At 54.7% G+C, this 16,162-nt stretch overlaps 1 protein-coding gene across 1 annotated transcript in view; it reads left to right on the top strand.

Annotated features, from left to right (window-relative positions):
* The window catches only part of LRP1 (LDL receptor related protein 1), an 80,716-nt gene that overhangs the window by 19,917 nt on the left and 44,637 nt on the right, over positions 1 to 16,162 (top strand). Inside the window, exons 7-17 of the mRNA XM_035729121.1 lie at positions 4,797 to 4,959; positions 5,041 to 5,263; positions 6,265 to 6,454; positions 6,922 to 7,065; positions 8,268 to 8,504; positions 9,670 to 9,850; positions 10,742 to 10,964; positions 12,299 to 12,500; positions 12,785 to 12,910; positions 15,078 to 15,218; positions 15,340 to 15,465. Of these exons, the coding sequence (XP_035585014.1) occupies positions 4,797 to 4,959; positions 5,041 to 5,263; positions 6,265 to 6,454; positions 6,922 to 7,065; positions 8,268 to 8,504; positions 9,670 to 9,850; positions 10,742 to 10,964; positions 12,299 to 12,500; positions 12,785 to 12,910; positions 15,078 to 15,218; positions 15,340 to 15,465 (1,956 nt within the window). The remainder of the gene's footprint in view (positions 1 to 4,796; positions 4,960 to 5,040; positions 5,264 to 6,264; positions 6,455 to 6,921; positions 7,066 to 8,267; positions 8,505 to 9,669; positions 9,851 to 10,741; positions 10,965 to 12,298; positions 12,501 to 12,784; positions 12,911 to 15,077; positions 15,219 to 15,339; positions 15,466 to 16,162) is intronic.

Here is a 16,162-nt window from a genome sequence, read left to right as displayed (position 1 = left end):
TCATCTCCCCTGGGCCTCCCTCTCCCCACCAGCCCTCAGGGCAAGAGCCCTGAGTGACTCTAAGAAGCAGGAGGATTACCAGACAGATATGTTCTCCCACCGTCTTGGGGCCAGAGAAGGAAGATCCTGGCAGTCGAAGGGAAGGGAAAAAGTGATGTCCCAGCGCTAGGACAACAGAGTGAGGACTCAGTGCTCAACAAATATTTGTTGAATGAATCAGTATATGTGTGTCAGACACTGGGGACAGAGATGAAAGATAGCACCCTGCCCTCACAGTATTTGTAGTCAGGTAAACAGGCTGTGATAAAAGGAGTGACTGGGGCTTACGGGAGTCTGAAATACAGAAAGCTTTCTTCTGGGGACCTGAGCTGAGTCTTGAAGAATAGTAGGTATTAGCCCCAAATTGCCCACCTGGAGGGCCCACCTGTAGTCAGGAGGCCACGGGGCTCTAGCTGAAGGCACAGACGGTAACTTGTTGGAGAAGGTAGGGAAGAATGGGGTCAAGGTGAGGGGGGACGATGGTACGAACAACAGCTCCCATTTGTGGAGTGTTAATTATGTGCCAGGCCCTGTGCTAAGTGCTATGAATGTACCATACCATTTTGCAGATGAGCAAACTGAGACTCAGACATTAAGTAACTTTCCCATAGTCCCATTTACAGATGAGCAAACTGAGACTCAGACATTAAGTAACTTTCCCATAGTCCCATTTACAGATGAGCAAACTGAGACTCAGACATTAAGTAACTTTCCCATAGTCCCATTTACAGATGAGCAAACTGAGACTCAGACATTAAGTAACTTTCCCATAGTTCCACGGTTGGAAGGTGATAGAACCAGGATTCATACCCACTCTCAGTGTCTGGAGCCCTGTGCTAAATGCTGTTAAGGTACCATACCATTTTACAGTTGAGCAAACTGAGACTCAGACATTAAGTAACTTTTCCGTAGTCCCATTTACAGATGAGCAAACTGAGACTCAGACATTAAGTAACTTTCCTGTAGTCACATTTACAGATGAGCAAACTGAGACTCAGACATAAAGTAACTTTCCCATAGTCCCACAGTTGGAAGGTAGTAGAACCAGGATTCAAACCCGCTGTCAGTGCCTGGAGCCTGACTGGGCCCAGGGCAGAGCAGAGTGATGGGAGAGGTGGGGAGGTTCCTGGAATAAGGACCAGAATGCAGTGTGTTCATTGGGGATGTGGTTAAAGTGGGAATGGGGTTTACCCTTGCTCATCCTTCCTCATCCAGAGACCTCATGCCCTGTCCTACAATCTTTGCGTATATGGATGCATTGGGGGATATTTCCTCTGGGCACAGAGGCCCCCTTCCTCTCCCAGATTTATTTTAGGGTGAGTGACTAGAGTCCTGCAGCTGAAGCCAGGGCCTTCTTGGGAATGGTGGGGCAGGGGTGGGGGGTTGTTTTTGGAAAAGCAGCAACTGTTTAGGGAAATATCTCTTGAAGTTGAGAAAAACGGGAGTTATGTAGAGGGCAGGGTGCTGAGCATTGGTGGAGGTGGAAGGAGAGTGCAGGGAGGACTTATCAGTTACAAACACACACCCCATGTCTATTCTGGAGCCTGGAAGTGAAAGTCTTTTGTGACATCACTGGCAAGCTGTGGTCTGTCCTCTGACTGTCTCACCCCCCCCCAGCTTCCTAGCCTCCTCCTCTATGCTCGAATCCCCAAAAACGTGACTCCCAGACTACCCCAGACCCTTCCCACCACATAGCATTCTTCCCCTTAGGTTTACTTGAGATTCCCCTGTCTTCAAGATTTGGGGCCCTTGGGGGCGCCTGGGTGGCTCAGTCGTTGAGCGTCTGCCTTCGGCTCAGGTCCTGATCCCAGGGTCCTGGGATCGAGCCCCACGTTGGGCTCCCTGCTCCGCGGGAAGCCTGCTTCTCCCTCTCCCATTCCCCCTGCTTGTGTTCCCTCTCTTGCTGTGTCTCTCTCTGTCAAATAAATAAATAAAATCTTAAAAAAAAAAAAAAAAAGATTTGGGGCCCTTGGCCAGAGCCCCTCTGGAGGATGCTCTGGGGTCAGCCCTGAGAAGACTGGGCCACAGGGGACTGCTGCCTTCTGAATGTGTGGGGCCAGAATGTTCAGGTCTTCTGGCATCAAACCCAGGGATCAACTTGCCCCCCATGCCATGAGACAGGCCAGTGGCCCAGACACTGCCCATAGGGGAGCCCAGGAGGGAAGGTGCCCTCTCCTAATCTGAGCCCATCTGTCTACACTGGCCTTGGATAGGTATGAGTGGCCATGTGTGTGAGTTTGTGTGGTGGGGCAGGCAGAGGAATCTGGACTTCAGGAGAGAGGAAAATAATGTGGTGGAGGGGGGTTGTATAACAAAGGATTTTTGCTTGCGACTAATAGTCTCCAGCTGCAAAAATACCAAAGTGGAGGCCAGGCCGGTCTGGGGACGCCCGTTCTTGCCAACTCCTCACCGGCCTGCTGAGTGGGGCCCTGCCTGGCCTTTGGGAGGTGGAAGGGGAGACCGGCCAAGGGTAAATAATCTAGAGCAAGGACGATCCCTCTGCCTGCTCTCCCGGAATTGGCAGGGAAGCCAGGCCAGGAGGGAGTCTCAAAGGTCGGCCACGTCCTGGGAGGCACAGGGGGGCGATTGTGGAGCTGCACCTGCGATGGGGGGGCATTCTATCTCTTCATATTTCTTCCTCCTTCCTTCTTGCTGAGGGAAGGGTGGATGGGGAGCAGCACCAGGGTGTTGCTAGCCCTGAGCTGGGCAGTGACTCAGGGAAGCCTCAGGAAGTTAGAGAGAAGGATGCAGCTGCACCAGCTGGTGCTGGGAAAATGGCTTCCAGTGAAGTTCCCTTGCATGCCATCAGCCCCCCCCACACCGTGCCCACCGAGTAAAGGACGCGCGGCCCCATTTGCCTTCCAACCTACTTGCCAGCTAGCTGCCCGGTACTGCAGCAGGTCTCCCCCCAGCCACCTTAGGGACTTTGGGTTTCCTCCAGAGGCCGCCTAGTGGCATTCATTTTGATCTGTTTTCTCTGTGGTCACAGTGTGTGGGGCAGTGTGATTGCCTTATCCCAGCCCCGGGCCCTCTTCCTCTGTGGCCTGGGACCCGCACTTCCCAGGCTGCTCTGCCTCTTTCTTCCCCTATCTGCAGGATGAGCCAGTACTAGGAGCCCAGAGGAGACAGTGCTTGGGCTTGGGGGTGCGTCAGCAACCACAGGGGCAGTGCCTCTACTCCGTGACCTCCTTCTCTGGTCACCTTGAAGTGAGGCTTAACAGGGGAGCGGGGGGCCTGGGAGGACCTGAAGAGGAAACCAGTTTGATGAGAGCCCCGAATTGGCTCTTGCTCTTCCTCTTCCTCCACGGCCTAAGTCCTGTGACTCTGAGTCAGTGTCAGGGCCTAGCCAATTTCCTTGGGAACCACGTTCCTGTTCCCTTTGCCCCCACCCCCACCCACTATTAGAAAACAGCCCCTGAATCCCTGTGGGGGGCGGGGAGGATTAAAAGGGGGTTGAGCAGAGTGTCTAGTTATTATACCCACAGCTCTGTGGGGGCGGAATAATCCCTACTGGGTTTGAGTGGGGGTAGTGTGTGGGAGTAAGTTGCAGCCAAAGGCAGGTGGTCCCCAGATCTCTTTACCTGTTGGGGCAATTGGTGGAGGTGGAGTGCAAGGCAGGGGTCCCGAGGAGTCACTGTCTTAGGAGATTCCCAGTTTGCAAGAGGTGTTCCCTCTGGTGGTGGTAGTTGGAGGGGGCAGTGAGTGGATGGGAGCCAGTGGGTCTTGGAGAGGAGGAGCCCGAGGAGGCCCGCAGGGGTCCCGGTGCTCAGAGTTCCCACTGAGTGTGGGCGCCCGGTCTCCATCCTCCTCTCGTCTTCACCTTTCTGAAGCTCCCCTTCTTTGTGAACCGTGCCTCGGTTTACTTTCAGAGTCCTTTTATGGCCCTCCTCCTGTGTTCTCTGTCCTCCAGCCCTGTATGTTATTCTCTGCTCCTTCCCACCCTAGGGTAGGAAATTGAGCAATAGGGACATTGAAGAAACGGGAACGGGGGTGAGTAGAGGAAGTTTGGCCTATGTCACTGGTTCCAATCTTTTGATACCATGGACCTTCCCTTTTCCATTTCTGTGGGTGCCATATTTTGACATACTTTTCTCTCAGATTGAATTTATTAATGGTGTGCCCTGCTTTTCCATTTTTAAGAGTCACACAACATGTACATGTCTGGTTAGTGCCCTGGCTGGCATGAGATAACTTGACTTACCATAGAACGATGAAAATTCAGCCAACATCAAACGTGCGTGATGTTTTAGTTAGCCTGAGTGCTGGTATCTCAAGCAAAAGCATATGTAAAAATAGCGGAATGAACTTGGGGACCTGTCCTCACTGCCCTTTGGTACCCCAAGAAGATGGTCCCGCTCGGGGAAGGGCTAGAGCTGGGGAAGCTTGTCCATGAACTAATCAGCCAACACGGACCCAGTGCCTCCTGTGTGCGGCCCTGAGCTTGGTGTGTGGAGCAGGACTCTGTGGGAGGGCACTCGGACACTTGTCTTTAGAGAAACCAGATAGGTTTCTCAGACGCTTGTCTTTGGAGAAACCAGATAGAAACCAGCTAGGAAAGATGGCAAAGAGTACAAGGCAAAATGTGCCCTTGCCAAGAACTCCCATAGGAGCTCAGAGAGGAGGGAGAGCTGGAGCCTCCATGGTGAAGGAGGTCGCCCCAGAGGAGGTGGGCTTCCAGGGGTGGGTTCTGCACCAACAAGGGTGGGCATGTCTGTAGGAGGACCTCCCCCCATAGCTCTTTCATTCACATTTTCCAGACGTGGAACAGATGGCCATCGACTGGCTGACGGGCAACTTCTACTTTGTGGATGACATCGATGATAGGATCTTTGTCTGCAACCGAAACGGGGACACGTGTGTCACTTTGCTGGACCTGGAGCTCTACAACCCCAAGGGCATTGCATTGGACCCTGCCATGGGGTAAGAGGCGTGGGCCGAGGCCGTGGTGGAAGGGAGAGTGCCTGATGTCCAGAGCCCAATTAACATGCCCTCTGCCCACAGGAAGGTGTTCTTCACTGACTATGGGCAGATCCCAAAGGTGGAGCGCTGTGACATGGATGGGCAGAACCGCACCAAGCTGGTTGATAGCAAGATCGTGTTTCCTCACGGCATCACGCTAGACCTGGTCAGCCGCCTCGTCTACTGGGCTGATGCCTACCTGGACTACATTGAGGTGGTGGACTACGAGGGCAAGGGCCGGCAGACCATCATCCAGGGCATTTTGGTGAGGGGAAAGCTTCTGCAGGGCAGCCATTCCCTAGGCCTCCCAGTGAGAGGGAGGACAACGTGGGAGCACGTTTGCCTTCTGGTGGGAAGCGGGGTAGACATGAGCCCCTCAAGGAAGGGAGTGGATATGGCTTCTACTCTGATGGAAACAGGTCATTTTAGAGACATCTTTTACTTCCCTCCTCTCATTTGATCCTTACAACAACCCCGGGGAGATAAGCAGGCAGGTGTCTCCGTTCCCTTTTGGCATGAGAAAAAGCAGGGTTCAAAGAGGTTAAGAGATTTGCCTGAAGTTACACAGCGGGGAAATAGCACTGGGACCAAGCCTAGAAGCCCTTCCAACTCAGAGATGGCACCTCCATTCTGGGATCATTGAGGTGACCAACCATCCCTGTTAGCCCTGGACGTGCCACAAACCAGCAAATCCCTTTGTCTTGGACAAGCTGGAACAGTCAGTCACCTTGGATAGGTTAGGTGGGTAGCAAGGGCTGTTACCAGGCTTGCTTGGGGCAGGTCTGTCCTCTCAGGCTTCCCAAAGCTGGTGGCTAGAGTTGGGCTAAGAATGTCCTCCTGCAGACAGAGTTTAGGGCCCAACTCCAGTTCAGTCCAAAATGGTTCCATCATCCACTGTATGCCTGAGCCTGTGGGGGATGTGGTTCCTGCCCTCAAGGGGTTTGAGCAGAGTGGATGGGGTGAGTCCATAAATCACCAGTCAGTGGATAATAGCCAGAGAGATGGAGCGTGAAAGGAGAGCCTGTGTCTGGTTAGAAGATCCCAGAAGCTCTTCAGAGAGATACTCTGTGAAGGATGATTGGGATTTTGACAAGCAAAGATCTCAAGAGCCAGAGGAGACAGGAGCAAATCGTGGAGTTAGACAGCTGTGGAATGAAGTGGGGAGTGCAAATAATGAAATTTGGATGGGAAGCCGAGGGGCTCTCCAGGACAGAGGGAGAATTCCCTTCTCCTCTCATGCTGACCATTCGTACCCGCCCGTCTCAGATTGAGCATCTGTATGGCCTGACCGTGTTTGAGAACTATCTCTATGCCACCAACTCGGACAATGCCAATGCCCAGCAGAAGACAAGCGTGATCCGAGTGAATCGATTCAACAGCACTGACTACCAGGTCGTCACCCGTGTGGACAAAGGAGGTGCCCTCCATATCTACCACCAGCGGCGTCAGCCCCGAGGTGAGTGGGGCCCCGCAGCCCCTGCATGGGCCCTCCTGTGGGAGTGCCCGGTTCTCTCATATCATGACTGCTTCTTATAGCAATCCATCCCGGACTAGCTCCCCTGGCCCCCCAGCTTCCCCTGCCAGCCCCTTCCTGCCCCTCAGCCTCTAGATCCCACCTCCATGGAGCCCCTGCACCCAGTTCTGCTCAGGACATATGTTGCTCCTCCCAGTTCCCTGGCTGCTTCAGAGTAGAAGCACCTGACCACGGGCAGTGGTGTGACTCTCTCCCCTGGCCACAGAAACGGCCACCTGCAAATCTGAAGGCAGAGAAATCCCAGTCCTGTGGTTTCTAAAGCTTCAAATGGGACAACAGGCTTAAAGACCACAGCAGGAAGGAGTGTGGTCAGTCAGACCTCAGGAAGCCTTCTCAAGGCCTGGGCACGGGGGCTCTGGAGGGGCCTGACTACTCTCCCCTGCCTGCAGTGAGGAGCCACGCCTGTGAGAATGACCAGTTCGGGAAGCCAGGCGGCTGCTCCGACATCTGCCTGCTAGCCAACAGCCACAAGGCACGGACCTGCCGCTGCCGCTCCGGCTTCAGCCTGGGCAGTGATGGGAAGTCATGCAAGAGTGAGTGACCGCGGCGGGGCGGGGCGGGGGGGTGTGTGCCTGCTGGGATGGGGTGGGACATGTCCTTGTCTGCCTCCCCACAGCCTGGCCGTTTCTGTCTGAGATGCAGAGAAATGAAGGGATTTACCCATTTCGCCTCTAGTGGGGGGCTGAGACGGAATTTGAACCCACATCCAAGAGCAAGGCTTTTCCCATTACCCTCCTCGGGCTCCGTAGAAGTCTGTCAACTGGCCCATTCAATTCATTCATTCATTCATTCATTCACTCAACAAATACCTCGTAAGCACGGGCTATGTGTCTGGTGCTGTCCTGGCCATGAGGATTCGGCAGTGACGAGATAGATGTCGTCTCTGCCTTACGGAGTTTATAGTCTGGCAGGGGAGACAGACGAGTAAAAGTAACTCCGGGTGGTACCTGGTGTTAGGAAGAAAATAGAGTGGAGCACAGGCCTGCTGATGGCAGTGAGGGCCCCAGCTGGGGTGGAGTGATCAGGGAGGGTTCTCTGTGGAGCAGGGATTTGAGCCAAGTTCTCTATGAAGGGAGGAGTCGAGTCATGTGACCACCTGAAGGCAGAGGGGATCAACAGTGCCAGGCTTCAAGGCTGAGAAGGGCACGACATGAATGAGGGGAGACAGGAAGGAGAGGTTGGATGGGATTCGAAATGGGACGAGGAGCTCTTGGTGACTTTCCAGTAGAGAAGTGACGTGATGTGCTTCACATTTGTCAAAAGATCATGCTGGCTGGCCACTGGGTAGAGGATGGACAGCAGGGGAGTGGCAGGAGGTTCCTTCTGTGGTGTAAGCAAGGGGTGATGTGGCTTAGATAAGGATGATAGCAGTAGAAGTGATCCAGCGTGATCAGAATCCAGCATTTTACCACTGAGCAGTGAGCACCTAACTGAAAACCTGCTCCTTGCTACTCTTGCCCCATCTCCTACCCTTAGAGTGGCATAGGCAGACCCCCCCCCCCCAGGGTGCTGTCCCTGGCTTTTACGTGTTTATGGATCTGTCCATGTGACCCCAACCTCCTGCCATACCCATATCCCCTGACCCAGGAGAGCTGGGGCATTGCAACCTCTTGGGCCGTGGCCCTGGAGGCAGGGTGGTAGTGTGTGTGTGTGTGTGTGTGTGTGTGTGTGTGTGTGTGCGCGCGCGTGCACACACACGTGCCTGACTTTGTGCCCCTCCTTTTGCCTGCCCTAGAACCAGAACACGAGCTGTTCCTTGTGTATGGCAAGGGCCGGCCAGGCATTATCCGGGGCATGGATATGGGGGCCAAGGTCCCGGACGAACACATGATCCCTATTGAGAACCTCATGAACCCCCGGGCCTTGGACTTCCATGCTGAGACTGGCTTCATCTACTTTGCCGACACCACCAGCTACCTCATTGGCCGCCAGAAGATCGACGGCACCGAGCGGGAGACCATCCTGAAGGACGGTAAGTGCCCCCAAAGTGAGGGCTGTGCAGATGGGACTCCCGAGGGACACCCACCTGGGAAAGGAAGCCACGTGAGGCCTGTGCATCGCCTTCTCAGCGCCCTGTCAGCATGGAGAGTTCCCTGCTGACTGGCTGGCTGGGCCGGTTGGCATGGAGATGAAGGGATAGACAGATTGACCCCTGTGTGACCCCCTTCTTGGCTGAGCCGGAAAGAGGCAGGAGGATGGATGGGTTAGGCAGCGTGGGCCGTCCTTGCCAACCCTTGGGAAAACTCGGAGTCTCTCTGCCGTTGGCTCTGAGCTCCGGAGCTGCACACGGGACACAGCCCAGGAGAGGCCTGAGGCCTTGAATAGAGCAGCTCTGCCAGCACCTGGGTGCCCATAGAGGTCCTGCACAGCCCTCACAGTCACCAAAGCTGCTTGCTTTACTTGTCCTGTGAAGAATATGTTTTGGGACCTGAACCCAGTTTTTCCCTCTGAGCTGCTTGGGCAGGACAACACTACATTGTCTCCTCGATTTCCATCTGCCTCTGAGCTCCTGAGTTCTGCCCTTTTCCTGCTGGGTGTCAGGAATTCCCAAACCTGCACTTGGGCCCCCAGGACAGAGCTCTCTACCCAGTGAATCTGGCTGACGCCCAGTTACTGCTCCCCACCCCCCCCCCACCAGTCCTGCTCATTGAACCTCAGCAGTCAGCAATCATAAGACTTTGGGGAAATCAAAAGTAACTCATCAGGAAAAGATTGGGGTTCCCTATACCAGGGGAGCTGCTATGTAAACTTGAGAGGAACACTTTGGCTAAGTGAAAAATCACTTCCTAATTTATTCATTTTGTTAGCTCAGGACTTTTGGGCCTGGGATGTTGTGTCACACTTATGCCCAGAGCCACACGCACATTGCTTCAGCTCACCCTAGCTCAGGCTCAGACAGGCCCTCATATGAGAGCTTGCATCTGCCACATAGGTTCACGGGCTGCTGGCTGCAGTTTTGAGAGCCCCGGGGCCTCAACGCAGTCTCCTCAGCTCCTTTTCCAACGCCCCACCCCAGCCCACCCACCATCTCGGGCACAGGGTGCTCCCTGCACGGCCTGGGCATCGGGTTGCTCAGAGGCAGGCAGTGTTGAGGTTCCTTTGAGGCTCTCCGTCATGGCCCCCTTCACTCCCTGCAGGTATCCACAATGTGGAGGGGGTAGCTGTGGACTGGATGGGGGACAATTTGTATTGGACGGATGATGGACCCAAGAAGACCATCAGTGTGGCCAGGCTGGAGAAGGCTGCTCAGACCCGAAAGACTTTAATCGAGGGGAAAATGACACACCCCAGGGCCATTGTGGTGGATCCACTCAATGGGTGAGTCTTTCCCGGGCCCGGGGGTAGGAGGAGTCAGGAACTGTGGGTCTCAGAACTGGGAGGTGAGACAAGAAGTGTACAGGGGAGAGCAACCTAAAGTGGGGTGCTGAGGCAGGAATCAGAGGCTGAATGGGGGAAAGGTGCCCCATCTTCAGGACAATGAGAGTGATGCCTTAGACACATACAGAGAGATCTGGTCCTGTCACTCCCAACTTGGGGCCCCCTGCGGGCTACCCTTGCCCTTGGAGTGAGAACCACATTCCTTATCAGGCCTGGGCTCCCACAGGATCTGCCTGCATCCCCTCAACCTCATCTGCACCTCTCTGCTACCCTTGGAAACTCTGTCCCCACCACTCGCTGTCTGTTCCTCAGACCCCCCAGCTCTTCCTGCCTCAAGGCTTTTGCTCTGGGAGTTGCTTTGCCTGGAGCTCCCAGACATTTGCAGATCTAGCCCCTTGTCCACATTCACACCTAGGCTCAAATGCTGCCTCCTCAGGGAGGCCTTCCCCAGCTGCTGCCCAGTCCACTCTCTATACTGTCACCCTGCTTCGTGTCCTTCCTGGTTTTTCTCGATCTCCAATGTGTGTCACCTTCCAGTTGACTTGTTTCTTGTCTGTACCCCTGGGTGGGATGTGATCTCCAGGAGAGTAGGGGCCTTGTCTGCCTGGGTCTCTACTGGGTCCCCGAGTGCCAGAACTATGCCCAGCTCACCGTAGGCACTCGACAAACACTGGCTGAGTGGAGGAATGAACGAAATGTGGGGCCGAGGGTGGAGGAGGCAGGAAGCCCCTGGGGGGGGGAGCTCTGGTACAGCACACGTGGATCGGGATCACACAGCAGGCTGCGGAAGGCAGCGGTGGCCCATGGGTGCTGACCAGTCCCTGCCCACAGGTGGATGTATTGGACAGACTGGGAGGAGGACCCAAAGGACAGTCGGCGAGGGCGGCTGGAGAGGGCCTGGATGGATGGCTCACACCGAGACATCTTCGTCACCTCCAAGACAGTGCTTTGGCCCAATGGGCTGAGCCTGGACATCCCAGCAGGGCGCCTCTACTGGGTGGATGCCTTCTATGACCGCATCGAGACCATACTGCTCAATGGCACAGACCGGAAGGTGGGCAGGCACGCACCTGTGTGGGGGTGTTCTTGTGTGCTTTGCTAGGTCACGTTTGTGTGTGGATGGGGCTTTTTTTTTTTTTAAGATTTTATTTATTTGAGAGAGAGAAGAGAACAAGCAGGGGTGGGGGCAGAGAAAGGGAGAAGCAGACATCCTGCTGAGCAGGGAGCCCCACGTGGGACTCAATCCCAGGACCCCGGGATCATGACCTGAGCTGAAGGCAGACGCTTAACCGACTGAGCCACCCAGGCGCCCCTGGACGGGGCTTTTTGTGTGTGAATGTGTGGGCATCTCTGGATCTAGGCCCATGTGCTTCATGCATGTCCACCTCTGTCCCTGTGGATGTGCGCCTCTCTATGCTGTGTGTGTGACGTGTCCTATTGCCTGAGGATCGCTTCTCCAAGAGCGTGTCTGGGACTGCATGCTGTCTGCGGGCTTGACCACCCATGTGCGTACCTGAGCGGACAACTCGTGTGCATCTCTGCACGTTTGTGCACACACACACAGCACACTTTGGTGTGCGCCTGCTGTGTTTGCCTCTGTGCAAGTGCAGGACTCCTAGAGACGGCATCGACACACACTTTTTCACTGGGTTGGCCATATGCTTCGGGAGTCATGTGCATATCTAGGCATGTGGACTGAGCCTTTTCCTGGTATAGAAGGCCCTTGATGATCTGGCCCCTGCCTCTCTCTGTGGTCTTATTTCTCCCCCTGTTCCCTGTACCCTGACACTTGAGCAAGTGACACAAGACAGCTTGGAATTCCCGGCACATAGTGTGCAGGGTGCACCCCCTGAGCTGTCGCTGACGCGGTTTCCCCACTCCTCCTCCCCTGTCCCGTGGCTCAGGAGACACCTTCTCCGGATGTTGTCTCCAGACCCCTCTTCCAGCCTGGATTACCGTGTGTGCCCTCCATGAGACAATAGTGGCTTCAGGGCAGGGACAATGTCTTTTTCATACCATAGCTTGACCCTTAAGAGACCTGGCAAATGCTTGTTAAGTGAAGAAATGAACGGATGAATTCTGGCTGTCTGCTCAGTACTCTGCGTGTGTGCGGACGCATATACCCACGTTGGAGGGGCATGAATGCATATGAATGGATCCAAGGGAGGACAGTGTGGACAAGTTCCCCATCAGCCTCCTGCTGGGTCCAGGGTCTGGCACCTCAGTGTGTGCAAAGCTGTCACCCTCAGGGGCTTCTAGGCTAAGGGGGGAAACAAGACCCACACCCAGGACATGGACACGTGAATGAACAAAACAGTAATCCCCCCAGGCCTTCCTCAGGCACCCCATTTCTCCTCAGCTGCTCAGTAACTTCCCCTCCATTCTTAGATTGTATACGAGGGTCCTGAGCTGAACCACGCCTTCGGCCTGTGTCACCACGGCAACTACCTCTTCTGGACCGAGTACCGGAGTGGCAGTGTTTACCGCTTAGAGCGGGGCACAGGCGGCGCCCCCCCCACCGTGACCCTTCTGCGCAGCGAGCGGCCCCCCATCTTTGAGATTCGCATGTATGATGCCCAGCAGCAGCAAGGTACCCCCTGGGGCTGGGGCCAGTGAATGGGGGGGACCTGGATGGGGAGTGAGGCTACTCGGGGAGTGGGGTGAAGGCACTCACCGGGGAACCTAGCTCTGAGTTTTGAGGTCCTGGAGAAGAGAGTTTGACTCTGTCTTCCCCTTCTCCCTCCCTGTCCCGTGCCTCCGTGTTCTCTCCAACATGCTTATTGTCCTGTCGTCACCGCCTCCCTTTCTGACTCCTCACTCGAACGTGACTTTTCCGTGTCCTCGCCGGCCCTTCCCTCGGCCCTGCCTTTGCAGTGGGCACCAACAAATGTCGCGTGAACAACGGCGGCTGCAGCAGCCTGTGCCTGGCCACCCCTGGGAGCCGACAGTGCGCGTGCGCTGAGGACCAGGTGTTGGACACAGACGGCGTCACCTGCTTGGGTACGAGGTGCCCAGCCAGGGTGGGAGGCCTGGGAGCAGGCCTCAGCGGGAGGGGGCCCTGTGGGGGCAACAGGAGGCAAGGGTTGTGGTGAGAGAAGGCCCTGGGGGGCAGGAGGGGGTTCGGGGAGGACGGGGGATAGGAGGAATTTGGGAGAGCACAAAGATTAGGGGAAACTGAGTGATGACCAGGACAGCTTTGGGAACAGGAACACATCCTTTTACATTTGTCTCCCCTGGATCAAAGTAATATAACAACAGTTTTAAATACTGGAAATTAGAGAGGGGAAAAAAAGCCCAAATCCCACCAACAGAACCCAGTGTATTGTTAGCAGTGTGGGGAGGGAACACCATCTCTTTAGGACCAGCTGGGTTACATGGTTGGGTTTAGGTAGCTGAGATCATACCGCACATAAAATGTCTTCCACCCTCTTGGGCTCATATATGTCACAGCATTTTCTGTGTTATTGTAACATTTTTTTAAATAGGCTCTTTTTAGATAAAAGTAGGTCATGCTCGTTGCAAAAAAATAAATAAATGAACAGTATAGAAAAACATAAAGAGAAAGTACAAGCCACCCCAAATACCACCATCCATGGATGTCACTGTTACCTTTGGGGGGGACGCCCTCCGAAGCAGTTCTCTACGTGTTTACCTTTCCTTAAACGGAATCGCGCTCCACCTGCTATTCTGTTTTCTGCTTTTTGTCACTCAACAGTAGGTCATAGATAACGTCAGCAGAATTTTTAATGACTGAAATATATTTTATTCGTCAATGTTTCTTAATTTTCTCAACGATTTCTCTCTACTGCAGGATGTTTATGTTGTTTCTCTCTTTTGTTATAGTCACAGCTAACATCGATTTCTTGAGCACAGACAGGAGCTAAGAATTATAAGCACTTCCCACGCAGTCACTTGTTTACTCCTTAAGATATTCCTGTAGGGAACGTATATTTTATTATCCCCAGTATACAGATGAAGAAATTGAGGCCCAAAGTCCAAATAGGGATTTGAACCCAGGAAATCTGGCCCAGAGCCTGTTTTTTTCATCACTTGCCCTATTTCCCACATCTTCCTGCCTTCCCATATTCTGGATTGTTACCCTAAGATAGAATCCCAGAAATGAAAATGGGTCAACGGGGCCTTAGCAGACAGCTAAGAAGGAGTGACTGAGGCCAGGTGGAAGGCAAGAGCATTGGCAGAGAGGGAAACCGAGGGGCCAGGGTGATGGAAGGATCCACACGGACATTGAAATCCTCGAGAATTAGAGCAGGAGAGAATTGGGGAAAAGTGACACCAAGCCAGGAGCTAAAAACCCTTAAGATGCCAGGGAGTGGCCTGGGGGACCGTAGAAGTAGGGCTTGGTGTAGTCTAATAGCATGAAAGTCAGCACTGATTTTTCAGGAAGGAGAGAATGGTTGGGAAGCAGTAGCGAGGAGCAAGGTGACACATACCAAGGCCCAGTGGTCCAGGGCCGCAAGAGAGACAGTGGGCACCCACGGGATGCACAGAACTTTCAGGGATTGGAGCGGGGATGAGAGATGGCTGGGTCAGAACGGCATCCAGCAGAGCTCAGGGGGCAGGGACAGGGGCTGACATGGGAGTGCTGGGCTTCTTAACGTTACCCATGCAAACACAGACCAAGGACATGGTGATTTTACTGCTGAGAGCTCAAGGCAGACGGGGTGGTGAGGTAGGAGTGCCGGGGGACAAGAGGGTGCAGCCTGCAGAGTTCTGGGGCCTGTGTTCACTCCTTCCGGTGGAGTTGATGCATCTGTGAAGGAAAAAGCCCAGGGACCAGGACAGGGTCCTGGGGGTCCCAGAGGTGACCTCCAAGAGGCAGTTTGTGGAGGAAGCGGGTGAGGAGTGGTCTTCTCAGTAGGGACAAAAGTAACGGGCAGGAGGGTGGGGCTCCAAGCTCTCTCGGAAGCAGCCGGTCTCAGGTCATACTGAAGTACTGAAAGTATTCAAGTAAACATCACCCTTGTGGCTTGAGAAAGAGCTGCGCTTTCCATCCAGATTATTTGTTCGTGAAGAATTACGCCCTAGGAAAAATGACTCCCAGGGTATTATTTAAAATAATACGACAGGCAAGCATAGTGCAGAGAGGGGAGCCCCTGCCCCATGACCTGGGTCTGACTTTCCCCCCACACCCCTGTGGTGCCCGCAGCGAACCCATCCTACGTGCCCCCACCCCAGTGCCAGCCCGGCGAGTTCGCCTGCGCCAACAGCCGCTGCATCCAGGAGCGCTGGAAGTGCGATGGCGACAATGACTGCTTGGACAACAGCGATGAGGCCCCGGCCCTCTGCCGTGAGTCCTCGACCCCCCTCCCCGGGGTGGGGGGGGGCACGGCAGGCCTGCAGGGCAGCACGTGAGTGAGCTGGGCCCCGCCCTCTCACTGACCACCCCCCCCCACCTGTTCGCTCCCCAGATCAGCACACCTGCCCCTCGGACCGCTTCAAGTGTGAGAACAACCGGTGCATCCCCAACCGCTGGCTCTGTGACGGGGACAACGACTGTGGGAACAGTGAAGACGAGTCCAACGCCACTTGCTCAGGTGTGGGGTCAGGGTAGACCGCACAGGGTGCCCCGTAGGCAGGGACGGGGAGGTGGGGCCGGGGCGGGGGGGGGGCGGGCAGCCAGGCTTGGGAAGACAGAGTCCTCAGGAAAGAAAGGAGCGTGGGGTATTAGGGCTGAGAGGATGGGTCTGCGAGGGGGAGAGGAGTGCTCTCCCTGTGCCCAGAAGAACGGGGTTGGCTCTGAGGACTGAGCTTTCAGGGAACAGAGCATGGCTGCAGATTGGATACAGGAGCAAGGAGGGTGGATCTTCTCCTTGGAGGACACCAGAGAGATGGGGTGAAGCAGATGGGGTGTCAGACCACATGGCTGTTGGTTGTTTTTTTTTTAAGAGATTTATTAATTTACTTACTTATTTGAGAGAGAGAGAGAGAGCAAGTGTGAGCAGGTGGAGGGGCAGAGGGAGAGGGAGAGGGAAGGAGAGAATCCCAAGTGGACTCCGTGCTGAGCACAGAGCCCAACGTGGGGCTCGATCCCACGACCCTGAGACCACGACCTGAGCCAAAACCAAGAGTCGGATGCTTAACCGACTGAGCCATCCAGGCGCCCCACACATAGATGGCTTTGAGCTTCTCTAAGAGAAATGGCTTTGAGACCCTTGGGAAGACTTCCCGATAGGCAGAAGGTAGTAGGAAAGAACAGGAAGCTGAGAGGGGGACAGGGCTATGAACACTCGC

Source organism: Zalophus californianus, chromosome 9 (genome assembly GCF_009762305.2).
Source record: "Zalophus californianus isolate mZalCal1 chromosome 9, mZalCal1.pri.v2, whole genome shotgun sequence".
NCBI lineage: Eukaryota > Metazoa > Chordata > Mammalia > Carnivora > Otariidae > Zalophus > Zalophus californianus.
This window is presented reverse-complemented; position numbering and strand designations above follow the sequence as displayed.